Consider the following 27454-nt stretch of genomic DNA (forward strand, 5'->3'; position numbering starts at 1 on the left):
TTGAGTCATCCTACACAAACAGGAGAAAAAATAAAAAAGTCATGAGGTTGGGCTATAACAAGGAAGGGATTGTGGGAGGTTTTGTCAATAAAAAAGGTACCCAGTCCATCGAATGGCAAGTTATTTTGTTAAATACATACAGCAATTCCTAAACCTGAAGTTACAGAGCTGAGAATGAGCTTCTGGTTTAAAGTCTTATCGGCATTTGGAAAAGCAGGATGGCGAGTTGAGAATCACACATCAAACCTGGTGCACTCGTCGGAGACAGATGTGGAGATTCACTTGAGCGCCGTGAAGGCCTGGAAGAGTTTGGCCAGATTGACCTCCGAGTAGCTGCTGGAGGTGAGAGTGCGGTCCACCACGTCCTTCAGCTTCTTGTACGCCTGGCGCTCCGAACCCCAGCGGTTCTTAACCATCCCTGAAGATGACAAGGACATGAGGGTTTAATGTATACATGTCTGTGATGAGTGTGGAAAATGGGATCATACGTCAATAAAGTACAGGTTTCTTGAAAACCAGGATGAAAACCACCCTAACATTTTGTAACACTTGAGGTAACACTAAAGTCATTCATTGGAGTAGCACACCGTGATATTCAATGTGACATTAAGGTGATCAGTAGAGCCATATCTAAATAAGTCCACTGACTGCCACACCAGAATTGATGGTAATGGAGATAGAGGTAGCCAATTTCATCAGGACTCGAGATGGAGTGGAGAGTGCAGGAATCAATATAGATTTGGCGATCCGGGGAGTGCGATGGTCGCAGAAAAGAAAGACCCGAGAAGACGAGGCTAGACAGAGTCCTGCGGATGAACATATGATACCACCTGGTGGGGAGGGGGCGGCAGTGGGGCAGGGCTTTCGGGTCGATAACCTGGGCCATTTCATCCCATGGAAGGACCTTCAATTAGAGTAGAGCTGATGCAGGAGCGACGGGATGGCTCACACAGGAGTCAGCTGGTGCTATGGCCACACATCACATTCTACGAGAGTTCTGCCTATTTCATTGGTTTATCTCAGAAGAAAGGACCTAGGCTAGCATTACAAAGCTGGTTCACTGAAGGCACTGGTGGTGATCTTGCTAAAGCCACTGATGTCCACATTAAGGCCATCCACTACTATCACTAAGCCCGACTTCGAATGCCGCATACAGACAGGGCGAGCGGGACGCATGGGTACAGATTCACCTGCAACTACAACCTTGTGACCTCACATTGTTGCCAAGGCAACCTCTGTCTCCCCCAGGAAAGCACAACAACTGGAACTTCATGGAAATATTTTAGAGAAGGTGCAACAGAGCATGCAGCTGCAGACATCAACCATGGCCTGAGAAGGTTGTGTGACTAAACACTAGCGTGTCAACCAAAGCCATAACTGGGGATCTGACTATGCCACCAAAACATTTTCATTAGACGGCACCTGTGTTCTACCTGATGGCATCGATCTGCAAAAACAAGGCATGGTAATGCTTGTAAACATAAAGTAGGTGAAGGGAAAGATGATTTCTTCTTTAGTATGGAATACATTTTGGCCACAAACGAGTTTGTGTGAGCCACTGCATCTCAAGACTTGTGTGTGGTTTGCACGTGAGCATCACCACTGATCCCACTGTGTTGAGGGTTTGCAGGATTTGATGGATGTCTTAAGCTCTTCCAAGTCTCTTTTGCTTTTCTCTACAACAGGGCGACGTTTCATCTTCCTGCCTGACCCCATCATTCCAACACTACTCCAATTTTGTTCTCCCTTTATATCTCAATAGTTCTTTTCAAATGGATGCAACAGCAGGTATGCTGCTCAAGTACAGTTAGGCTGACTGCCCTGTGGGTAACAAGGGTTAATCCTACATACGCTGGGAAAACCAGACGGATCTCTGGGGAAGAGAGACCGCACACTAACAGCCATCCACAGCAGCATCGGCAACCATTACCATGTGTTTCACCGCCGGGGAAAGGGAGACGGGTAAGAGTAGCAAGAGAGCTAGAAAAAGGAAGGAATAAAGAAAGAGAATACACTGAACAGTACCACATGAAATACAGAGGGAGAGGGGGAGAAGACTATTTACCTGAGGGGAGGAGAGGAGGGGTGGATGGGGGAAGGAAAGGAGAGAAAAGATGATGCATGATCAAGCGAAAGCAATCATGTCATCATTTTTGAAAGGAGGGAGAAAATTATTCTTCTCCCCCAACCCACTCCTCCTTCTCTTCCAGTTTTCTTCATTCTTTTTTCTTCCCTCAATCACTGTGTGGAATGGATAAAAGAGCAACTTAAAAGCCATGGAGGTTGTCAGAGACCCCAGTTCCCTTCGTGGCCCTGCAGGGGTCGTATTTAAAATAAATAGCATTCCTTAAACTGCAAGAGAACATGAGACGAGGTCTGTGTCTGCGTATGGGGGCTGGTGGACTTGGACGCGAAGAGATACAGTGTAGGCAGAAGACGACATAACGAAAGAAGAAGAAAAAAAAAGAACGAAAAGAAGAGAAGACCACAAAGCAAGAAAGAAAATGACAAGTGGAGGTAACCGACAACATCGGTGCCTTGCCTCATCCCACTGGCCGGGCTTAGCCAGTGCTAGAGAGAGTGGATCAGCCTCCATGCGCTCTAACTAGGTGTAAATACAATAACAAGCATGTAATTAAGTGAGCATGATGAAGTTAATGGAGATCATACATTCCATTTGGGCTTCTTATGAATATTCTATTAGATGTTATCAGGCAGCTGGAATAGCTGTTAATTTAATCATCACTCGGAGCGGAGAAAAGTTCTTTGTGCGAGTGTAATTGCACAGAATGAATAATTGATTTGACAATCGTACCCGCAGATTTTCCACCAGCTCCAGGCTGGAAGTGTGCAGGGGGGAGGAGGGGTGGTATATGTGCGTGTCAGAGAGAGAGTGTGTATGTGTGTGTGTGTGTGTGTGTGTCTGTGGGGATCAGGAAAGGGAGGACAAGCATATTTCACCATGAAGAGGTGGTAGAGGAGCTAGCCGGCAAATTGAGCATTATCTGTACACTGATAAAGGACAATTTGTATTTTATAAATGCAAGGAAATTACATTACGGTGTGTGCGTAATCACACTGCCCACACTTGAGAGAGTCAGAGAGAGACAGAGGGGGTGTGAGGAAGAAAGAGCGAGAGCGCAAAGTGGAAGAGTTAAAGGGGATGACTAAAAAGAAAGCAATGAATTGCTCTTCATGAAAGAATGAAATCAGAGTTCAACATGATTTGGACGTCATTGATATGGGATATCTAATTTTTCCAAAGGGAGAGAAAATATTTTATTATGGAAGGACTCCCGCCAGGGCTGAAATTGCCTCCACATTTAACTCAGTAGCTGCAATCAGGTGGCGGACTGCAGTCTACATGTAGATCAGATCCACAGCCTGCATCTAATCTCTCACTACACACACACACACACACACACACACACACACACACACACACACACACACACACACACACACACACAAATGAGCACCCCACGTATACAGTGGGTACACTCACACAGTGAGTTAAGGTGATTCTCGCTCTTTTTCTTTCTTTTTTACAAAGACAATCCCACTGTGAATGTTGATGAGGGCAGTAAATATGAAGCTGTGACTCTTGATGGCCAGTTGTGCGGAGGAGGTCTGATGTCCTTTCTAGCAGAGGCAGAGAGCAGAGAGACGAGCAGGCCCGGGAGCCAATCATGCAGCTCCACATCCTGCCAGTGGGCGGGCCTATACGATGCATACACATGCAAACACAGCTCTGGACGTCTGTGGGTGAAGACAAATGGATGCGATGAAGGGAGTTCAGCACTTTGACTTGCTTCCAGAAACATCTAATGGTGAGAATGGCTGCTTTCCGGGGTCTCTGTACAGCGATGCCGTGACGAGGGGAGGGAGGGTGCGAGAAAACAAGCGAGCGACGGAGACAGAGAGGGGAAAGGTGGGCGTTCTAACCCCTTGGAGCCCGTAGGAGAGGTGGATGTGCATTTGCTTGCCTGTGTAGATTGAGGAAAGTTGAGATAAAATGAAGTAATCACCAGTGGGGGAGAATACTCCAGATGGATGCTACGTCGTCCGTCTGGGGGCAATTTTACCATTAGGCGGTGACTGGACACACAAGGTTACCCATACACTCTCCACACACCATTTCACAACCTCCTTAGACTTCAAACCTCTGCTGACACTCATGGTCTTCAAAACATCCCCTAGTGGTCAACATGGAGAAGCACAGTAGACATCTCGATGTGGTCAATCTAGCTTGTGCTGAGTAATCGTAACACCTCTCCGGACTTAACTCCATCAGGCTGGCCACCATTTATTTTCCACAGCCATTGTTCTCTCCTCCGTCCTTCCATCTCCTGTTGGCCGGTTAACCCACTGCTGGTGTAGGAGCAACCCCCCCTCCCACCCCATAACCTTATGGCCCGACCGTCCAGTGGCCCACTCTAGCCTCATCTTCCAGAGCTGCAGCTCCGCAGTTATCTAAAGCGCCACAATAACAGTGAAGCAGACAGAATAGGGCAGGGAGAGGGGTGGTGGTGGGGAGATTGGTTTTTCTATTGTGTGGCTGGGCCTGGCATAATGCCCACTTTAAAAGCAATTCCTCGCTCATCAGACAGACAGAAAATCTGCCAGATACGACACTAAACGTCCCTGAGTGGGGTTGGGGGCTTGGTGTATGGAGCGAGTTTGGTAGAGTTATGGGGGTGGGGGGGGGTGCACCCGTTTGTGTCTCTGCACACACTCTCTGCACAAGTGTGAGTATGTGTACATACGTTTGAATGTGTTATTGTGTGTCGGTGTGCATGGGAGTGTGTTTGAAACTCCAAGATTTCAGCCGTACGGTTGTCTATTGTACACGTTTTATTGTCTGTCTCCTCACTGTTGTGCCACTCATTGTCCTGTAGGCTCTTACGGTTAGCTGGCACACTAAGCATGGCAGAGGGCGAAACGGTACTGTCGTACAACGCTAGAAGACCTCAAACCACCTACACCACAATCCTAAAAAGAAGTGAGGGAAAAAGGACTTGAATGTCTGAGGACCGGAAACATTGATTCAATCGGGTAAAATCAGATCTTTTGAATATTTATGCAACTGTACTGAGATGGCTGCTATAACAAAGACACTGAGAGTACCAGTATGTGTGTCCTCAAAAACATCAACGTCAGTTATAAGGAGGAGTCAGACTCGGGGCTTGGAAGCAGAAAGCCTTCCAGAAAAAAACACCAAGAAATCTGATCCTCCACAGTACCTCCTGAGTCTCTGCCAGTCAAGTAAGAGACTCAGTGGCCGAGTGTTGCGGCATAAAAACGCTCACGAGTCATGAAGGCTGACCAGGCTTTGTTGTGGAGACTCAGAAGAACTGAAGACAGAAGGCCAAGGAGGCAGAGACATGACAGGCACCCTCAGCCTAGCCAGATCTCCACCTCTGTGGGGGTCAGCCCTGGGGTCTAAATCAACTCAAATAAACCCCTGTAAGGTGGGGGCACGAGCAGCTACAAATAGTATAGGATAACCGGCCCCAGCAATTTCCCCACTGAACAGCCTGTGTCCCTGCGGTCTGTAATGCAGTAATGCGTGGCATTACTGCGGCAGACAAGGGGGCGAGTGGGGGGATAACCACCTAAAGGCTATACTTTACTGCTCTGTGTAGGATGCACATCCATCAGAGTGCTGCTAATCCCACCAATAACTTACAACGCAGTTATCCCAGTCTGGGACCAGGTGGACTGGCAGTGTGTGTGTGTGTGTGTGTGTGTGTGTGTGTGTGTGTGTGTGTGTGTGTGTCTGATGTTAAAGTTGGTTGTGTCAGAAAACCCCATTCAAGCCATGAAGATACTCTGTTTTAGAGCTTTGTAGTGTGAGACCACCCTACTGGGAAATGTTTTGGGCTAAACTAACAAAAATAAACCTTATAACAATTAATTTTTTTTTAAATCCAGACTGATCAGATGTCAGATGAAGGGAGGAGGGGAAAGCAAGAAAAAAAGAAAAAAAAACAATCTGCAAACAATTACTGACGGAATCAACTAAAGAAAAAGTAAAGAAATAAAACATTCAGAAGGAAAAGCCAAGTCTATAATCATGTTAGCACCCCAACTCCCGAACCCCCCTCCAATCCCTCTAGCTCTGAGTGGTCATCTATTGATTACACATTATATATCTACGCCTCCTTCTGCCTCGGTGGCCGAAACTGGCACGGGCTAGGAGGGGAAAAAAATAAAGAAATATATCAGTCTATTCCAAGAGGTCCTTTTTAATCAAGTGACATCAATCAAAGAGGATTGTGGGTAAGGAGTCGGCATGGCTCAGGCTTGAGCGCGTTCAGGCCGGATCCCCCTTCAGCCCGGGCCCAGGGCGAAATATATGCTCCATGTCCCATTATTTATGAAGGGCTATCCTTTTGCCTTCTCGCCAATTACTGGCCCTATCATTTTCCAAAATCTAAAAACTGTTTTCAATCAACACAGCCAACGCTATTACTGAGTGCTCGCTGGCCAAGAGGAGGCTCCTCTCTCACTCACTTGCGCTCACTCTCACTCTCCTCGGCTCCCTCAAACTGATTGGAGCGCTTTGCATTCAACGCCGTTCCGTGATTGAATCCGTCGCCTGAATTAGGGCTGTCGACTCGAGGAGCTGAACATCCTTAACCCAACCCCCACCACCATTGCCATCGACGATGTCGCCACTGCCACCACCACCACCACCAGCACAGCACAACTCAGAACTCATGCGTTTGTGCTGGTGTGTGTGTGTCTGTGACCGTGTCTGTGTGTGTCTGTGTCTGTGTGTGTGTGTGTGTCTGATGGCAAAGGACGGATGTGAGCTTTATGGATGTTGCGAGTCTGTTTTTGTGCGTGTAGATGAGTAAGAGTGTGAGTAAAATGTCTCAATTTATATTTTTTGGTCAGAAAATGGGTGGGGCTGCACATGTGCACAAGCGTGCATGTATATGTCTGCATTCATGTGAAACAACAGAGAGAGAGAGAGAGAGAGAGAGAGAGAGAGAGAGAGAGAGAGAGAGTGTGTGTGTGTGTGTGTGTGCGTGTGCGTGTGCGTGTGCGTGTGCGTGTGCCTGTGCCTGTGCGTGTGTGCGTATGTCTGTGTTCTTGTCTTACCTCTGTCTTCTGGTGTCAGGACCTTGTTGAAGGCATATTCCCAGTCAAAGATGAATCTGTAGAAACTCAGCTGGTTGTACAGGGCCTTCTCAGAATACTGTAGAAAAAAGCAAACAGACATACACTCACTATTTGTGTATTTGCAGTCTATTAGTAAACATCTCCATCAACACACTACAACGCCAAAAACGTCAACCGCCAATTCTCACAGGCAACATCGGCCACTGAACATGGCTGGTTGGGTAAGAATTTGGCCAATATTGACTTACTCCATTATAGTAATTGCCCTCATTTCTCGGGCAGTTTGGTGTGAATGGGACCAGCTACTGAAGGTTGTCTGAATCAAGCCTCTTGGGGAACTCTTGTCATACAAAGGCATTAACATGACAATCCCATTCAGCGTGCACTCACCCCCAAGTCGCTCGCAAAGCAGAAAAAGGAGTGTCTGTAATTACACCTTGTAAGCTGCTCGGCCCAATTTCCACATATTCATTGGACCCCCCTGGCAATGGCAACATGTTTTAAGGTGCTCTTTGAAAACAATGCGGTTCTGTTAGGGGGGGGGTGGGGGTGTTAAGTCCAAGACTCCCTGTATGCTGAGATGAAGACACTTGGCCAGGCAGGCAATCTGAAGGAGCAGAAGAGATACGTTCCTACAGTGTAATCCAGATCTCCTGTCAGCCGGTTTACCAGGGGAAGATCTCAAGCACCACGACAGAAATCTAATAGTAGTTCGAAGTCAAATACACAAAAACTGTTTATTGTAGCCCAACTGTGGTAGTCACACAGATGAGAACCAAACAACAATGCAAAAGAAAAAAAAAAAAAAAACACACCACAACAAAAAAACAAAAACAATTAGCCATAACTGTGGTGCTGTTTGCCTTGTGTGGATGTGTGTGTGTGTGTGTGTGTGTTTTATTTTTTTCTCCTCCCTCACAGGAAAATGAGGGCCTGGAACATAATGAGATTGCAGCAATTCAATCAAGGGAAACAGGAGAATCACCTGCGTTAATTACAGGGCTGCAGACAGGTAGCGCTCGTCGCCAGTTTAACTCTGCCACAGCCCGAGCCAAACACTGCCATGGCTGGCAGCCCCAAGTTTGGAGTCATACAACCTGTACAATTGCTTTGTTGGCTGAGAACTTACCCCTTGTCACACACACACACACACACACACACACACACACACACACACACACGAGAAATCTCCCCCTACTGCAGTTTGATCAAGAAACAATCTGTTTGGTTTGTAAATTCTGCGGTAATTACCGTAGTCACCATTGGACTTGCCAGAGGAGACTAGGTCGTGCGAGAGAAACAGAGAGTGAGTGGGAGAAGGGAATAGAGAGGAGAGATTGAGAAGAAGGTGGGAGGGAGAGAGAAAGGGAGAGAGAGCTTTAGAGAAAAGAGAGGGAAGAAAGAGAGAGGTAGAGAAAAGACAGACATAGTGATGGGAGATCAGCTTTGAAATTACCTCCTTCATAATGGTTTGTTTTGATAAGGCTTTGTGTGTGGAGCTGATGAACAACAGTTGCTGTCAATTTGATTAGCTATTATACTTTTATGTTAATTGCCATTATTGGGCTGCAGTTCCTCCCGTGTCACCATAGAAGCGAGGCGATGCTGTGCGCACAGAGTGGGGGAGGCGCACGCGTGTGTGTGTGTGTGTGTGTGTGTGTGTGTGTGTGTGTGTGTACGGGTCTCTTCAGCAGACAGGCTTTTAATTGCCCTCCACAGCTTCCGCTGAGCTAGGCAGCTGTTGACCCATAATACACTAGCTGGTCAACAACCCTGCTTGTCGATTCAGCAATGTGCCTATAATGGAGGCACAATTGCCATTGCCAATACAAGAGATATCTGGCACGGACACACACAAACAGACAGACACACACACACACACACACACACACACACACACACACACACACACACACACAGACAGACACACACAGACGGACACACATACACACACCTATGGGTTTGTGAAGGGGTAATGCATGTACTGTTTTGGTTAAAATACATTAACAATGACAATGTATTACCAAGGGGACAACGGGTCGCACTTCTGCTCCAAACATTTCACCAGCACTCTGTTTACCACAGCAGTATATTACTAGACACCACTACACGGTCACCACCTCTCCACACTCACCATATCCAATATACATATTGGTTTTGAATTCTGAATATATGCCAACATTGATATATATATACCAGACCTTGACCATATATGACCACTTTTGGGACTGTTTCCCCCACAAATGATCCAAATGATTCAGCACCTTGGAGTGTTTCCATCAACACTGCACATTCAGACAGTGGAAATGGCTGTCCTTTTAAGGTTAAGCTTCATCAAATTGGACGGCCAGTTAAAGGCACTTTTTATGTCAGCTACACTGTGGCCGGGCCGTAGCCCTATCCGGGAAATTAACCTTTGTGGTTCCCAGGCGCTCCGCTGTGGCTTCTTCTGGGTTTCTGGGTGTTATCCTGTTGGAGGACGACCCCCCCCCCCCCTTTCAGACCAGAGAATCCGTCACAGGCTGCATCAGATTGTACTACTCCGGGTCTCCTCCCTTACTCCGCTGCGCTGCGCTCATCTTTGTGTGGTTTAGAGTCCATGCCTTCATGAAGCGCCCTTATGAACTTCTGCTGGCACCATGCTTTGCTGCAGATATGGGGATTCCCAGTATGACACCTAACGCCTAATACACCACTGAGCGGCCCAATCACAGTCAATCATGGTCTCATCAGATCACAGAACCCCCCTCCACCTGCTGGCGTTCATCCGCAAAGTGACACTCGCTACATATCATTTTATTCCACTTACTTCAGCTTTTCTTTCCGCCAAATCACAGCGTATGAGGCAGGGGACCCTTGCCATTTTCCTTATTTGTTCTGAGTGAACTGTAAGTCTCACAGGCTCCTTAGCAGGACTGCGGTCCTTCCACTCCTTATGTGACGGACAACTACACCTCGGAGTGTGTTCAAATTGACTAACCAGGGGGCGATGGTTTTACATCATGGGCTAAGGGATTTGCAAGCTGCTGTTACCTTTCAATAATTCTTACAGTTACAAGGCTATGTACTACTTTTTATATAGTGCAGACTACATTAAAATACATACAGATGCCATCAGGCTAACTATTTGTCAATCAATTTTGATGTTAATCCCTGTGAATGTCAGTACAACTGAAGGCCCTGCATCAGGACTGTAACACTGTCAGGGCCAATCCCCTGTTACTAAGACCTACCACAGCCCTGCTGCCAACGCTCACAAGCCAGCATCCCAACCCAGCACACGTGTAAACTGTATTAAAAAAATATGTGGTAATGCTCACGTAGCACTGATGCTAACACTGACAGGTGTCAAGCGGGCCGGGCTGAGACGTGAGCAGGCGTTCTTTTGGTTATTCAATTTAGCGCCTACTCGCCTCCCCACCCCAACCGCCCATTTAGTCATCCCAACCCCCCACACACTGCCCTCATCCCCTCCAGCCCCCCCCCCCCCCCACACACACTGCCCGCATCTCCTCCAGCCCCACCCGAGTCGTGGCCCAACTCACCAGTATTCGCCTCAGTGCTTTGTTCCTGTACTGACACCATTTCAATTTTCGCCACAAATCTGCAGCATTTTCGGCCTGAGTGACTAAGGAGCAAACCAGCTGTGAAATTGCCTCTCTCCTGCCCCCCACCCCACTGAAAACCCCAGACTCCCTGCCCTCCACCAACCCCTCACTTCCCCGCTCCCATCACTCCGCACCCCCTCCCTCTTCCTGCTGCAGACCCTGCAGAAAGACATGGTCCCCGGGAGAACTTCCCTTTGCCATGCCACTGAACCTGTGCAAACATAGGCAAGAACTCAGTCGCCATAAATCAGACAGATTGAGAGAGAGAGAGAGAGAGAGAGAGAGAGAGAGAGAGAGAGAGAAGGGAAGAAGAAGAAGAAGTGAGAGCAAAAGACAAACAGAGACTACTACATCCCTAGGAAACACCAGTGGGGTAGGGGTACTAAAACACTGCATCCAAATAAACAGTACCATATTCATTACCCCCCCCCCCCCCCACACACACACACTTCAAACATACCCCATGAGCATCACACCAGCATTCACACTAGTGTGCGCCTGCACCTGAGGGTCTGAGACAACATTAATGACCTGATGAAGGAACCCAGAATAGGGTGTGAGTGGCATCAAGGAGCATGGGGGTGTTCAGAGAAAGAAAGAGGGAGAGAGGGAGAGAGAGAGAGAGAGAGAGAGAGGGGAAACTTGTGGAGGCGTTCTTCCCCTGCTCCACCGAGTCACATAAAGCCACAGCTCCTCGCTCCATTCAAAGACCCCTCTGCAGCTGCAGCATGGAGGAGGAGAAGAAGAACAGGGAGGGGAGAAGAAAAAAAAAAAGAAAAAGAAGAGCGAGAGGAGCTCCAAACAGTTTTGATGAGGCTTAACACAAAACGCTCCAATTTGAGTTAATTCTGATGGGCTGAGCTGGGAAAGGCAGGCGATCGGCATCACGAGGTTTCATAACGAGTCAATATATGTAAATCTTTACAAGGCAAACACAGTGGGAAACAAAGACATTTAACTGAAGCGCCCGTTGATGTCTCCACTTTTTTGTGCACATAATTTCTCCCCATTGAAAGGTATAATTGCCTGCTATTTGAAGATATTCATGCTCAATTTTTGAAATTAATTTCAATTGGGGGGAAATGTAGAAATGTCAGCTACCGTGAAAGGGATTTGATTTCAATTATCCTTGCTCAAAGGACTGTGATTTCCAAATACACTTAAGCAAAATTATGACAAGAATTTTTGTTCCCAGAAATTCAGTGTTTAAAGAGCGATTAGGCGATAAATGGACGGGCTTTGAATGGGAGCGAATGCGCCGGGCTCGGTCTGAAAGGCACTCAATTATCCCTGATTGCTCCCGTTATAATGTATCAAATAGAGATACCTGCTATTGCTGTAATTTGTGTGAAAATTAACATGCTGCAATTTCCACTAGAGGGAAAAAAGGAAGCCCTAATGGGTGCCTGAACGTACATCAATAAAACGGGGAGAGAGAGAGAGAGCGAGAGAGAGCGAGAGCGGAAAGTAGAGAGAGCGACGGCGAGAGCGAGGGAGAGAGAGATGGTGGGGGAGAAAAAGAAAGTGGTTGAGAGTGGGAGAAGGAAAGGGAAAGGGTATACACAAGAGTTAGAGCAAGGGAGGGAGAGAGAGAGAGAGAGAGAGAGAGAGAGAGAGAGAGAGAGAGAGAGAGAGAGAGAGAGCAAGAGAGGCAGAGAGACGGAAAGAGAGAGAGAGAGAGCGGTGGAGATGACGAGTGTGAGGAGAAAAAAAAAAAAACATAATTTACTGAAAATATTACAAATTGCACCTGTATATAACTCCTCCAAATTACCGGCCAATCAACCGAGGGTGCCATTACGCGTCCATTTAATCTGAATACAATGGCGCTCGATGTCTCTGTGTCCGTGGAGACGAAGCGAGAGGCGCATCACTGTCAGCACGGCTGCAGACCGCCGAACGAAGACACAGAAAGGGACAGAGGAGAAAGACAGAGAGAGAAAGAAAAAGAGAGAGAGATAGAGGGAGAGAGAGAGATAGGGGTGAGGAAGTTAATGTTTTATTCAGCTGGCAGTTTAAACTGCCATCTCGGCAGGCAGAGAGGAGGATGCTAAGTGGCTATGGTGACAAGAGAAATTGTCCTTTTGGGTTTCAACCTGTCGCCACACTGAAGCACGTGCTGCAGCCAACCACATAAGAAGCCCGACACCAACGACTAAAAGGCGAGAGATGGAGAGATGGAGAGAGGGGAGTAAAGAGAGGAAGAACTGAACAGAGGACAGGAACAAGAGAAAAGAGGACAGACAGAAAAGAAAAGGAAAAATGAGGACAGAAGGATATCATAAATAAAATAAAAACCTGTTGGTCAGCCTCATGTAACCTACTCACTCAGTGAACCCAAGATTAAGCATGTGTGGGGTGGACACAATAAAAGATAAGGTCAGATATTTTATTATTTATTTACATTGCTATTAATTTTTACACGTAACTCAGTCAAAGAATTTATGACGATGGACTCCCCAAGCAGCCCCCTTGAATGACATCTGATCCCGACCCTCTGCCAAAGGCCTCTAGCCTAATAGCACAGCCCTGCCACTGACCAACACACTTAACAGCACCACTGACAGCAGCCCTGCCACTGACCAACACACTTAACAGCACCACTGACAGCAGCCCTGCCCCTGACCAACACACTTAACAGCACCACTGACAGCAGCCCTGCCACTGACCAACACGCTTAACAGCACCACTGACAGCAGCCCTGCCACTGACCAACACACTTAACAGCACCACTGACAGCAGCCCTGCCCCTGACCAACACACTTAACAGCACCACTGACAGCAGCCCTGCCACTGACCAACACGCTTAACAGCACCACTGACAGCAGCCCTGCCCCTGACCAACACACTTAACAGCACCACTGACAGCAGCCCTGCCACTGACCAACACGCTTAACAGCACCACTGACAGCAGCCCTGCCACTGACCAACACACTTAACAGCACCACTGACAGCAGCCCTGCCACTGACCAACACACTTAACAGCACCACTGACAGCAGCCCTGCCACTGACCAACACACTTAACAGCACCACTGACAGCAGCCCTGCCACTGACCAACACGCTAACAGCACCACTGACAGCAGCCCTGCCACTGACCAACACGCTAACAGCACCACTGACAGCAGCCCTGCTACTGACCAACACGCTTAACAGGCCAGTGGGGCATTTAGGCTACTGGCCAGAACTGCAATCCCACTACACACAGAGATGGAAGGGGGGGGGGGGGGGGGGGGGGGGGATTGTGTTAAGGGCAAAACCACAGACTGGGGTGACAAATCAGAGTGAAAGCGAGAGGGAAAAAAAGAGATACAAGGAGAGAGAGAAAGAGAAAGAGAGAGAGAGAGAGAGAGAGAGAGAGAGAGAAAACAAGTGAGGGAGAGAGATGAGGACAGGATGAAGATAGGGGCAGTGTAGAAAGGAGAGAAGAGAGGGATCAGTGAGAGACGTGGAAGTAGAACGAAGGAGAGGAGAGGAGAGGCGTGTCGCCTCATCAGAGAGGCTTTTCTGCAGCCGTGACTGGAGCATTTAGCTGGCTCCACAGCGCCATCACCTGGGCAGACCAGTACTCACCACAGGACAGAGCAGCAGACGCAGAGCAGTAAGCTGATGCTGCACAACAGCTCAGCCATCTCTGGATGTTTTAGCGTCCCCTTCTGTCATCTGCTTTTAGCATCTTAATCTCAATCATCTTCTGATCATTCCCTCTAACTCTTAGTCTGTGACTCATGTGACTCTCCTTCACACACACACACACACACACACACACACACACGCCTGAAGAAGCGTAGAGTTAAGGTGGATGCACATAGTGCACAACAGTATGGCTGTCTGGCAGGATGTCTGACAAACTGTTTTTTCAAATCGCTTTCTTCAACAGCCTGCTTCACCGTCTTCTCATATTTCTGTGGTTCACACACACCAGAAACAACACACACACACACAGACACGTACCTCGGGCCTAAGCGTGTACTTGGAGCAGCCGGGACAGACGGGGCCGCTGCGGGAGAAGAAAATGGGCAGCCGCCGTGAGCGATGGGGACAAGCCTGGTCCTCACAATGTAGCCAGCCCTGAGAGAGACAGAGAGAGAGAGAGACACACACACACGAAAAAATTTGAGTATGGAGTCATGTGTGCTTAGTTTACACACGTGTGTATTTACTTATACGTAGGTATATGATGACATATGGCATACTTAAGCATGTGTGTGATTGAATGTGTTCGTGTATGAGTGTGTGTATGAGTGTGTGTGTGTGTATTCATCTATATGTGGTTGTCTGAGTACGTTCCACGTTTTTTGCATCAAAGCTTTAGTTAGGGTGTACTGATATCCGTGAGTATGGGACTGTGTGTACAAGTGTATATGCGAATGTGTGTGTGAGTGCGCGAGCACTTGTGTGTCGTTGTGTTCATGAGTGTGGATAAATGTGTGACGTGTTTTTTTTCTACGCTACTGGATGTGTTCTGCGTGTTTATCTTTGTGTGTATACCTGTGTGTTAGTGCATGTGTTTTTGTATGAGTGTGTGTGCATGTGTTTTTGTGTGTGTGTGTGTGTGAGAGTGTGTGTGTGTGTGTGTGTGTGTGTGTGTGTGAATGTTTGTGCGTGTGTGTATGTTTGTGCGTGTGTGTATATATTAATGAGGCAGTGGCCCAGGACAGGTGCAGACTCCTCCCCCTCTGCCCCCTGACTGAGTCTGCTGTGTCATTAGCAGGGTATTACCCACATTACTCCTGCCGTCTGCCTGTAATGACAGAGCCCACTGCGCGCACACACACACACACACACACCCAGTGACAAACGACCACACTGCCATGCAAGCACAGATACACACAGACCCGCACACACACACCCCCCAATGAAGGGGTGCACAAACAGACCAAAGCAGCTTTTTTAAACGTTTATGAACATCCACACACACACACACACACACACACACACACACACACAGCTTACTACAAACCCCCATGTTCCCCTTCTCCCACCTGCCCACACACACACACACACCCCCCCCAGTGAGATGTGGATAAGGAGTGAAAGAGAGGACGGACAGACGGACGGGGACAACAAAGACAGAGATACATGGACCAAACGCAAGGCAAACTAGAAACACACTAAAGTGTTACGGTCAGTTTGTAGGCTTACAGTGGTCCTGCTGAGGTCTGCTAAAAATAACGGGTCATGATCTACCACGAGCCAACATTATGAACCACCATACAAAAATAAATAAATACAAATTAAAAAAGGCAAACTTCTCCGTCAGAAGAAGCCTATTACCAATCTGACTGGCTACAGATGGACAGTGATCATCATAGCACACCAACATTTAGCATGCTACCATGTTACAATATCTCCAATTAGATTTAGCCACAAAACTCTTATTCCCCGTTAACACAAAGTTCTCATCTCCTTTACACCAAAGGTTTGGGAGCACCAAGTGCTTGGACAAAACTAACTTGCAAGAAGTAGGCTTGTCAGAAAATATAATTTTTTAAATTGAAATAGTGATTGGCAATATTGGCGGCTACCTTCCCACGCACTTTTAACAAGTTGAGTGCAAATTCCTATATTCTTCATGCACTACTAAAAAGCAGCTGGCAGACTTGAACAGTCACTCCGCTAATAAGTGCAGTGTCCAGCCATTTTAAAAGAGCATGACTGCCAAAAAACTGCTGTCGTTTTCATGGCAACCCTGTCAGTTATTTTAACGACAAAGCAGTCGAAATTTAAGCAGTCACTTATTGCACAAGCTGAAAAAAACACATAAGTTTCTGTGGAATTACCATCATGGTCAGTGTAAGGTATTTGAAGTCCACATCAGACAAAAAACACTATGGAAGTTATAACAAAATTCATGTCAACAGAAGGCTTTGGCAGAGCAAAGAAAGTTTCTTTCAAAGACACAGGCACACAATGTACAGATCCAACAGTAGTTTACTGGCTTCATTGGATTTATTACAATAGCTTTAATTTCACTCTTTTCCTCAGCGATTTTTAAGTGATCACCACCCTGATACTAACCTACCACTAATTGCATTGAAGTAATTCTGTACATGGTGAGGTGTGGAAGAGAAGCTTAGCTTTTAGGATGAGTTAGGATTAGACACAAAACTTTAACAACACCGACTACACTAAAAAAAAAGAGAAGGATAGAGATCGAAATAAAGAACAGAAAGGAAGTGTGACAGATATTACTGGCAGGGAGATGAACACAGGACAGGCTGAGAGAGGGATTGAGGGAGATGAACACAGGACAGACAGAGAGAGGGATTGAGGGAGATGAACACAGGACAGGCTGAGAGAGGGATGTAGGACAGGCAGAGAGAGGGATGGAGGGAGATGAACACAGGACAGGCTGAGAGAGGGATGTAGGACAGGCAGAGAGAGGGATGGAGGGAGATGAACACAGGACAGACAGAGAGAGGGATGGAGGGAGATGAACACAGGACAGACAGAGAGAGGGATGGAGGGAGATGAACACAGGACAGACAGAGAGAGGGATGGAGGGAGATGAACACAGGACAGGCTGAGAGAGGGATGTAGGACAGGCAGAGAGAGGGATGGAGGGAGATGAACACAGGACAGGCTGAGAGAGGGATGGAGGGAGATGAACACAGGTGAGGCAAAGAGAGGGACACATAAGGCCAGCAGACAGAGAGATGCAGGTGTACAGAATCTCGCTCACACCCCACTACTGTGTACACACACACACACACACACACACACACACACACACACACACACACACACACACACACACACACACACACACACACACACACACACACACACACACACACACACACACGGTTGTGGATGGTTTAATTTGGTCCCATTTCCTGCAATCTGATTAACTGTAGTGGGTCTCTTTGAAGCTTATCTGTGGTGTGTTCCGTTCGTGTTAAAGCCGACGGCCTCCTGGGCTTATCTACCTTTCCTGCGTGGACAAACAAGCGCGCGGTAACACCATTGTTCTGATGCACAACCCTATCAGTATCAACAGCTCCTTTTAATTTCCTAATTAATCCAGTGGGTGTCGGTTGGTGAGGAGAAGCGGAGGTCTTGTGAGGATAATTAGCAGCGGATCTCAGAGATGGGAAGGGAGACGGGAGGCGTAATTGAATCTTGACATATGTGTGCTGTTTGATTTTCATTTTGTAAAGTGTGTGTGTGTGGTTTGTGTGTGTGTAAGTTATCACATCGCTGTTTGCCTCTTGGGCCTTCATTGTTACTGTGTGAGACCCAGGACTAAGCCAACATGACTGTTCCCATGGGCTTGCCAGGACAGAGCGAGCAAGCAAAAGAGCGAGAGAGAGAGAGTGTGTGTGTGTTTGTGTTAGGGAGACGGCAAGATGTAAAGACACATGAGGAAAGCCAAATGATTCAGGCAAGCACAGTGGGATAAATACAAAAATAGTAAGAGAGAAACAGGACTGAGAGGGAGAGAGAGACACACACAGAGTCACACACAGAGAGAAAGAGAGAACAGCTGTTGCAGAAACAAACCGCACAATGACCTGAGACTGCTCAGCTGAACTCCAGTAACAAGTTACTATGGAAAGATGGTCAAAAGAAATGACCCAGGATGCCCTTCTACTCCGGTGCACCTGCCCAGTGACCCACAACCATGCCCTCTGGAATGAGTGCTAACACAGAGTGGTTCATAGTGCAGACTAGACCTGCAGACAGCCCTGAAGAAACACCCTGCACCTCAGCCCCCCCCACCCCACAAACACACACACAGCTAAAAAATACTATTATACTGATAGAATCCCACAACTCACAAACCCCCATATACACACTCTACTATACACTACCCACTATATCACCCAATCATACATTGAAATATATAAAATACATACATATTTTATAAATATATATATACACACACACACACACACACACACACATACACACACACAGTCATTCATATTCTCTTTATCCTATTCTGCACTGGTCTCTCTGATTTCAACACACCAGTGCTATTCATTAAAAGTTTCACACACACACACACACACACACACACACACACACACACACACACACACACACACACACACACACACACACACACACACACACACACACACACACACACACACACACACACACACACACACACACACACACACACACACACTGATTTAGGAGACACTCATCCAGGCATCTCAGTGTAACTGATGAGGAAAGGGTTGGGGGGGGGAGAAGAGCAAAAAAGAAAAAACAGGGAGCAAGAGAGAAACAGCATCTAATTGAACGACTAAGCGCTGGCAGGGAGGGAGAGAGTGCCAGGATAAAGGGGCATAATTGCATAATTACACCAGTCGATACCTGACACAGTGAACACAGGCACTTCTGCACACGTCAAATGAGTTCCACATCATTTAACCAAACACCAGGCTGAGCCCCAGGCCCAAGGATCAGAGCAAGGCACTGGAAAACAGCACTCCATCTCTCCTCTCTTCAGCTCTCCATGCCTGCCTCTCTCTCCCTCCTTTCAGATATTGCCCATTCCATCTTGTTTCTTCTCCTTTTTTTGTCCAAGCTATCCACCATCTTCATGTTGTCCTTTCTCTCCTCCTGCCCCTCTCTTCTTCACTAATTCTTTCTTTCCATTTTCTGTGTCCTGTTCCCTCCTCCTCTTCTCTCTTTAGCCATTTCTTCCCATCATAGTCCTCCTAAAATTATCCAATCTGTTTTTTCTGTTCCCCACCTCAGCAATCCTCCTATCAACAAAATCAAGCCAAAGTGGTTCGGCTAACAGTAATGGTAAGGCGAGGCACCAATAACCCCTAGGTCTACAGACTGGAGAGCGCATCAAGGATTTACTCTTTTTTTTATTTCACCGTGAAGGAATGCAACAAAGAAATCCTCCCTAGAAATCCACCTGCCCTCTCCCCCTCTCACACACACACACACACACACACACACACACACACACACACAGGCTGTGCCCTCAATCCAGCTGCTTCTCTTTCTAAGCGCCTCCAGTGGCTGAACCTTGCTTGCTCGCCCGCTCACACTCTCTCACTCACTTAAAACCGCTGCGATTACAGCAGGTCGGGGTGAAAAAAAAAAGCCCCCAGACAACAGGCTCTGGCGGCTTTGTACTTCAGTAATCAACAGATGTACTTACAGGCCGGCGGCCGTGGCTCCAGCAAGAGGCTGAATGGGCCAGAAACCGGGTCCACTTTGTACATCTTCGGCTTAATCAAGCCTTTTCTATTCAGCAATTTGACCTTTTGTTCAAAACAGGATTATCGCCTCCTTTTTTTTTTCTTCTTTCTCTCGGTTTTTCCCCCTCCTTCAATCCCTCTATTCCCCCAGCCAGTTACCAAGGGCGACCCGCGTGACGAACATAATTGCAATAATTTGTTAAACGCCATGGCAACTCACATTAGAATGGGGGTGAATACAAGGGGGGCCACACTACTCATTTGACTGAGGACGGCAGGGGAGTCAAGGGAAGGGATGACAGGCATGAGGAAGAGAGAAAAGCAAGGGAGCAAGTGTGTGTGTGTGTGTAAGAGAGAGTGCAAGGGAAAGAGAGACAGAGGGAGTGAGAGAGAGAGAGAGAGAGAGAGAGTGAGAAGAAAGTGTGTATTTGCTTTGTGTCCAGAAGGGCTGCCTTATTGATAATGGCATGGGGGTAGTTGGGTGGGTGGGGGTGAAGGGTGGACGTGGCTGTAATTTCTCCGGTGATTAATGCCTCGCTGCTGCTATTCGACAGGAAACTCCACAAACAAGACGCCGACTTCCAATCTGTAACCATGTAAGCCACTCATTCGCTCCCCTTTCTCTCGCTCGCCCTCCTTCCCATCTCCTCCCCTCCCCTCTCGCGCCGTCGCACAGGCTGGCTTTCTCCCTCTATCTCCCCGAACAAACAGCTCTATTTGAGCTCTCCCCTCCGCTGAAAGGAATCCTTAATTACACAATATTACCCCTCTTCATTGCACTGGCAGAGGGAGGGGATCTGCTCAGCCTAAGCCTAGTGTGTGTGTGTGTGTGTGTGTGTGTGTGTGTGTGCGCAGAGAGAGTGGGGGTGTTAGCATTCAAAGCCAGCAGCTGTTTCACTCGGTGTGACAATGGGAGCGAGAGACTCAGAACTACTGAGGGAGGTGGCTACATTCACACCGCTAATTGATTTCTGCACAGCACTGTGGGAGAGTTGCACCCCCCCCCCCACCTCCTTCCCTTTTCCCCTACCTAACTCCAGCCTGAATACGGCCCGCGTTCCAGAACCTGACCGACGGCACAAGATTATCAGGAAAATTCTTATTCTGGAACCTTCTTTTTGCTGGAAGACATTCGCTTTCTGTATTGTAACTGTTTATAAAAGGTGTTCGCAAACACAGCTTTAGTCGAAATAACCCTTAAGTGGTCCTCAGTATATCCTGTATTCTTTACATCATAAGTGATGTACCATGTCTAGAGAATACATACCTCACTTATCTGTGTACTCCGCTGGGAATTGAACCCATGTCATTGGTGACATTAGCATCCTGCTCTACCAGTTGATCTGCGGTAGCACACTTAAACCAACACACCACCCCCCCCCCCCGTAGGTGAGGAAACACTTTAACACACCATGACAGCCTGCCTGTTACTTTCCCGAAGGCAGAAATAAGATCCTATGATGTAAAGGGACAGAAATGCACACGCCTTTACACATTTGGAGCAGGGGGAAAAACGCCAGGGCTGATCACCCCAGACCCACCAGTCAAGTTGGCGACACAAACTCTAATGGTGTGTTCCATTTACTTGGGACGTCGGAGCTGGGAATGGCAATACCAGTTCATATCAATGCATTACGAGATATTTTGCACATACAAACACAGTAGCAACACGTCCACTGATAGAGGTTGGACAGTACTATTTGTACGACTGATTTAATGAGACAACTAAGACAGAAGTGCCTATAAAGTTCATTCGAGGGGGCAGCCATCTTAAATTCTGAAGTCTGTGTTGCTGAACTTTGTCCGAGTTGGAATTCCGATAACAGGGGGCGTTCCTGTTGACATTTTTGACTTGGAACTGGGAATTTCCAACTTGTGAGGACAACTGGTACGCACCACAAACCAGCCACAAACATTAAGTGCTGACTGAAAGACTCAAAGTGTGAGCTTGGTAGTGGGTGGTTGGTTGGGGAGTGAGGAAGGTGGGGCGGCTGGAAGCCATTTGCACCCCAGCAGAAAACCAGTGCTCAGGAGATACAGCGGAGAAGGCTGGGAGGCTAGCGGCTAAAATTAGCATCTCATATTCAATAAGGAGCCAGAATAAACAAACAGCAGTGCATGCAAATTAAACAGGGTTTCAAGTCCTCGCCCACCCAATCACAATCACTTGAGAGTGGCGACTGTCTCAGGTCAATCAGGGATTTTAAATGTTTCACTCAGCATTGCAGCTACTTTTCCGGCATCTGAAATTTGCAACTGTAAGCATTTGGCCGTCACACTGATTTCTGGGCCATAATTTCGAGATCTCTTAGCAGTGATGCACACAGGTATGGGGGAGTGAGATTCCCATACCATATATTCAGACCTGCCAACATTGGAAAATGTGTTTGAGTACCACCCCGGCGCGGCAAGATTTTGTGGCCTTCATTTTATTAGTTATAATGCTGTTGTTGCATTATTGAACCAATCAACGACATTCTGAGCTAATACATAATGCAGTTCTGAACCACTTTAGAAGGCCTAATGAAATAAAATAAAAAGACTGTGATAACAGTTATAAGTGATAACTGTGACAACAAATTTGTAGCCTGGGATGTTATTTCACTCTAGGCTCCTTAGGAACTTCTCACACAATGGTCATGTTGTATTTTTTCCCTACCTCATACCTATCAAGTGTCATGATTCATCATTCTTTTTTCTCCCCACGTCTGATGTTTGAATGCAAGCCCAATTACATGTGATACCAGGACTAGACAACAGCTAAGACCAAATGATGGCGCTGTGTTTGCTTCTTTATTATTTAATTAAATTCTAGTCAGTGGAAGAGTTTTTTAGGCTATTACAGACATCCCAACCTGCAAAAAGTCATTTCAGGGAGGTATTCCCCTCCCTAGGCCTATGTATTACTGTTGTGGTCCCTAAAAGTTATAAAAGCATAATATCATTCTACTTACCGAAACAGGCCAATCAGGATGCTCCTGAGGCACACACGCACACTGCCTCACACACGCACAGTCTCCAGGTCCCTCTCCCTCGCTGTCGTGTGCGCGTGACACAGATGCTAACACGGTTTGGAGCACGTCGCTCGCTCTAGATTCCGGGAGATTTTAAGTCATTTGAGGGCATCAGGGAGTGGTTATCAATATGCGGGAAACTCCCGGAACTTCCGGGAGACTTTGGATGTCTGCTATTATCATTAGCCTATTATTTGTATTATTATTAGAAACATATAGCCTTTTACACTGTGACATGACAACAGCTGTGCGTAAGCATGTGTGGACACTGTACGTAGAAGGCTGCCGCGGACCTCTAGCATGAACTTGACAGATAGGCCTATGATTTTCTGATAATATGCATCTCACTGTGTTCGTTACCTGTTGCTCCTTGGTGACTGATGTCAATAATGACATTGCACACTGTGCAGAAAGCATGGTGGGGATGTCTAAAAGAACGGAGGCATGGCCATCTCTCCCGGTAACTATCAATGATTTTTTGCGATCTTTTTATTTTATCCGGTGGTTCTGCCATGGTAACATACTACAAGAGTTTGTCTAAAATAAGTAGTTTGAAAAAAACCCAAAAGCGAAAAGTCAAACCATTTATAACACAGCCAAGACACTTAGATGTATTTGCCATTTTAAATCGATGGCGAACACGAAAACCACATGGTTAACATCGTTGGGCTAAAATTAAATATATTTTTAACGTCTTATCTCTACATTACTCGTTAGTTTACCTTTAAGTGATTTTTTTTAATGTCCTCACTTGAAGAATTGGCCAGATGTGGTCGGGAAGGGAGAGTTAGGTAAGTATTCATGAATGAAAAATCGCTAACTGACACCTAAACAGCGGTTGATTCCTCTGACCGCAGAGTAACCTAGTATTCTCTGATTTCGATGGTCATACAGGGGATAGTAACGGCAGGGGGTCTGTGATTGGTCAAACTCCTCTTCTGCTTCTTACTCTGCTGCAGCTGCCTATGTACGCATTAGTGACTCGAGACAGACTGTGAAGTTTGAACCCATTGAAAACCGGCAATGCATTATTGAGCGTTATGCGTTCTTAAAAAAAAAGATATATATTTTTTTGGTTTTGCGTACTTTTAGACCATCAACTCGTACCAGCGTACTTTGATGTCAAAATGCGCGCCAGGTACGCAAAATGCGTACATGTTGGCAGGTCTGTATATTCATTAACAAACAGATAGCCAGCCAGTAGGCAGTGAGGTAAAGAGAAGTGTATATAATGCTGCGGGTGTGCATGTGTGTGAATGCGAGTATGTGAATAACAGTTTGTGTGTGTGTGTGTGTGTGTGTGTGTGTATGTCTGTATGAGTGGAGAGCGTGAGTGTGTGATTACATGCGTGTGCGCGCACGCCTGTGTGTGGGTGAATGTGTGTGTGTGCGGGAGAGAGAAAGAGATTGAATGTGTGTATGTAGCTACCTTCCATCATGTAGGCAAATATGTGTTGGAGAATGTTTGTGTGAACATATCTGGGTTCGACTGAAAATAATTGAGGGGAAAAGCACTTGAGTGGTTTGCATCTTATTTATCTGATAGGACCTTTGTGGTCAGTGCTGAGGGTGTCCTCTCGAATGTTACACCCCCCCCCACTCGCGTGGGGTTCCCCAGGGTTCGATTTTAGGTGCCCATCTGTTGTCATTCTATTTATTACCCTTTGGACAGATATTCAGGAAGCATGAAGCAATATGAAGTTATGGAGGGGAAATAGCTTCCTGAAAGTTGATGAAAACAAAACAGAACATATCTTTGGTTCCCTTACCACCAGTGCAGACATTGGCACAAATACAATCTGTGGTTAGTGGTTCATTGTAGGATAATAGGTAAAATGTTCTGTGCCTAAAAGATTGTGAGAAGGTGGTCCAAACTTAAAATTCTTTCAGAATCAACCATTGTAATGCATTCTTTAATAGCATTAGCCAGGTATCACTTCATAAACTGCAAGGCGTCCAAAACACATGAGCTAGACTTTTAACAAGGACCAAGAAAATATGGAATAGTCTCCCATTACATATCTGATTAGCTGCCTTTATTGAGACTTTTAAATCTAGACTAAAAACATACTTTTACACAGTTTCATTCCCTTGATTTTAATTTAGTGCATGTGCTCTTTTAAAAGCATTTCAGTCCAGTCTGAGGTTGAGCTTTTGTCTATGTTTTGAGGCTCAGGTCACTTACACTATAGTATTTCCTGATGTGGCGGCGTACGTCCATCAGCAGCTTGTTGCTGATCTGGTTGTGGTGGTCGACAGGGCGCCCCTCACAAGACACCTGGCAACATCGCAGCAGACTCGGCTCGATCTTTGACCCCTGTGACAGCAAACCAGAAACACACACACACCAACAAAGGGCATCAAGTTAAAACATTTATCCACAAGATAGCAAAGCATGAAAAGCATTCTTAGAATTGACCAATCAAACATCAGAACACTGTTCCGTGGTCACCGTACATTACACAGCAACACTCTTCCCACTCTACCCCACACTAATAACCCAGTCCGGGTGCTTCAGTCCACTTAAACACCTAGAGGGAAACAGCCCAGTGGGGTCGAACCATTAAGCCTTCAGCCTTGTCTCTCCTGTGACAGCACAAGAAAACCCTCCATGCTGGCTCAGTGACTGGTTCTTTTTGGAGGGGGGAGCTTTCACAGCACCCACCCCAGGTGAGAGTACTTTCAGTGGGCAGGGCTAAGTGGTCAGAGGGGGCTGTTGAGGACCACTTCGACTAGTTAACTATGATGCATTTCATTGTCCTCAAGGTGCTTCATGTTTCTTAGAGCAGGGGTCCCCAACCTTTTTTGCATCACGGACCGGTTTAATGTAGGGAATTTTTTCACGGACCGGCTTCAAGGTGTCATTTTACACCACTTATTAGTCACGTCATCCATTCATATTGATGTGAGGCAAGCGCGAGTTTGATACAATGAAGCCCGGTCTGCTCATATACACAACAGCTAACATTAACGTTAGGTATTACGAACTTTAAGTGCATGAAAAATACAACTCACCATAACTCTGAATCAGTGCTTGGTCTCCATGTGCCGAAGCAGTTTTGAAGGCTTCATTGGCTCGTTTGTTAGCTTGTCGCCACATATTAAACAGAGCGGACTTGGTGCTTGAGAATCACCTGTTGCAATAAACCCGTATTTTAAAGTAGCCTATGACTCCTGGTATTGTCTGTTAAAAGAAGCTTTCTTTTTTTGAGGTTCTAGGCTCCTCTTCTGGCTCCTTAATTGACCGTTTCACCTTTGAAGCTCTCCAAAGATGTTTGTTTTATTACTAATTTTCGCTAGTATGCGGGCTTTTTTTTTTTAAGTGACATATCACGTGAACGAGACAAGCGTCTTGACGTGACAAGAGGCACAGGCGAATGTTACGTCCGGGAAAATCCGGTAGTTTTTCAAAATAAAACACCTTTCAGACTCAAATAATTAATACAGCGGAAATTATATAAATTATTTATTCTTTCTGTGCGGCCCGGTAACAAATACCTCACGGACCGGTACCGGGCCGCGGCCCGGTGGTTGGGGACCACTGTCTTAGAGGACCACAACTATGATGGCAAAGGCAAAGTCAGATTTAACAGATTTAAAATGCTCCATTGAAGAGAAAAGGTCATAGGGTGTTTATGCTTATGAAAACACGCACACTCTCTCGCTCATATAGCATTCAAACAGGAAACTACAGTGCAGGAAACTGCAGTGCATCTAAGAAAGGCATTTCACTGGACACTTGACATGTGATCGTTGTTGACAGGCAAAGAATCTGTTGTGGCCTATTAATTAATGCACAGAGAATAATGGTGGTAGTAATAAGTGAAGGCCCAAGTCCACCCAGTCCAAGGTGATCCAAGGGTGTGTTTTTCTGACTGGGGGATGTAGATGTTTTAGGCGTCTGAAGCGGAAGACCACCCCTTACACACACACTTCCTGTTCCCTCTCTCCCGTTTCATCCTCTCTGTTCTATTTCTTCCCCCGTCAAAGTGTTTGCATTCCTCCTCTCTCCTCTCCTCCCTCACTTCTTTGGTCCTGATAAGAGCTCTATGCCCCCCCCCCCCCCCCCCCCCCCCCCCCGTCTAGAGTCAAGGCTTTCCTCTGCCCTTATCCATCGTTCCCTTCATCTCCCACGTGTGTGTGTGTGTGTATGTATGTATGTGTGTGTATGTGTGTGTGTGTGTGTGCGCGCTGTACAGGCATACTCCGCTTCCTAATTAATACTCAACCTTATCAGCATATGGAAAAGTGTGAGTGTGAGTGTGCGTGTGCGTGTGAGAAAAAGTGATTGAAAAAAAGATTCCTCGTTCACTTCTGTGTTCCCTAAGAAACCAAATGTTGGGTTGGATGTACAGAGATGGGGGTTGGCAAACATGTCTAGGAATATATGTGAGTGTGTGTGTGTGTGTGTGTGTGTGTGGGTGTGTGTGTGTGTGTGAGAGCAAGTGAAGTCAGTGCTTCACTGTGAGTCACAGTCTTGTGTGAGTTCATGACGCCTTCTACGACTCCAGTTAGTGTCTTGTGTG

General features: G+C 46.7%; 1 protein-coding gene across 1 annotated transcript in view; it reads right to left on the reverse strand.

The window, feature by feature from the left end:
* Positions 1 to 278: 278 nt before the first annotated feature.
* pola1 (polymerase (DNA directed), alpha 1) overlaps positions 279 to 27454 on the reverse strand; it is a gene marked incomplete at both ends in the record, with an annotated part of 77373 nt that continues 50197 nt past the window's right edge. Inside the window, 4 exons of the mRNA XM_080855488.1 lie at positions 279 to 418; positions 7111 to 7207; positions 14693 to 14809; positions 25114 to 25245. Coding sequence (XP_080711614.1) covers positions 279 to 418; positions 7111 to 7207; positions 14693 to 14809; positions 25114 to 25245 — 486 coding nt within the window. The remainder of the gene's footprint in view (positions 419 to 7110; positions 7208 to 14692; positions 14810 to 25113; positions 25246 to 27454) is intronic.

This window comes from Sprattus sprattus, assembly GCF_963457725.1.
Source record: "Sprattus sprattus genome assembly, chromosome: 17".
Taxonomy (NCBI): domain Eukaryota; kingdom Metazoa; phylum Chordata; class Actinopteri; order Clupeiformes; family Clupeidae; genus Sprattus; species Sprattus sprattus.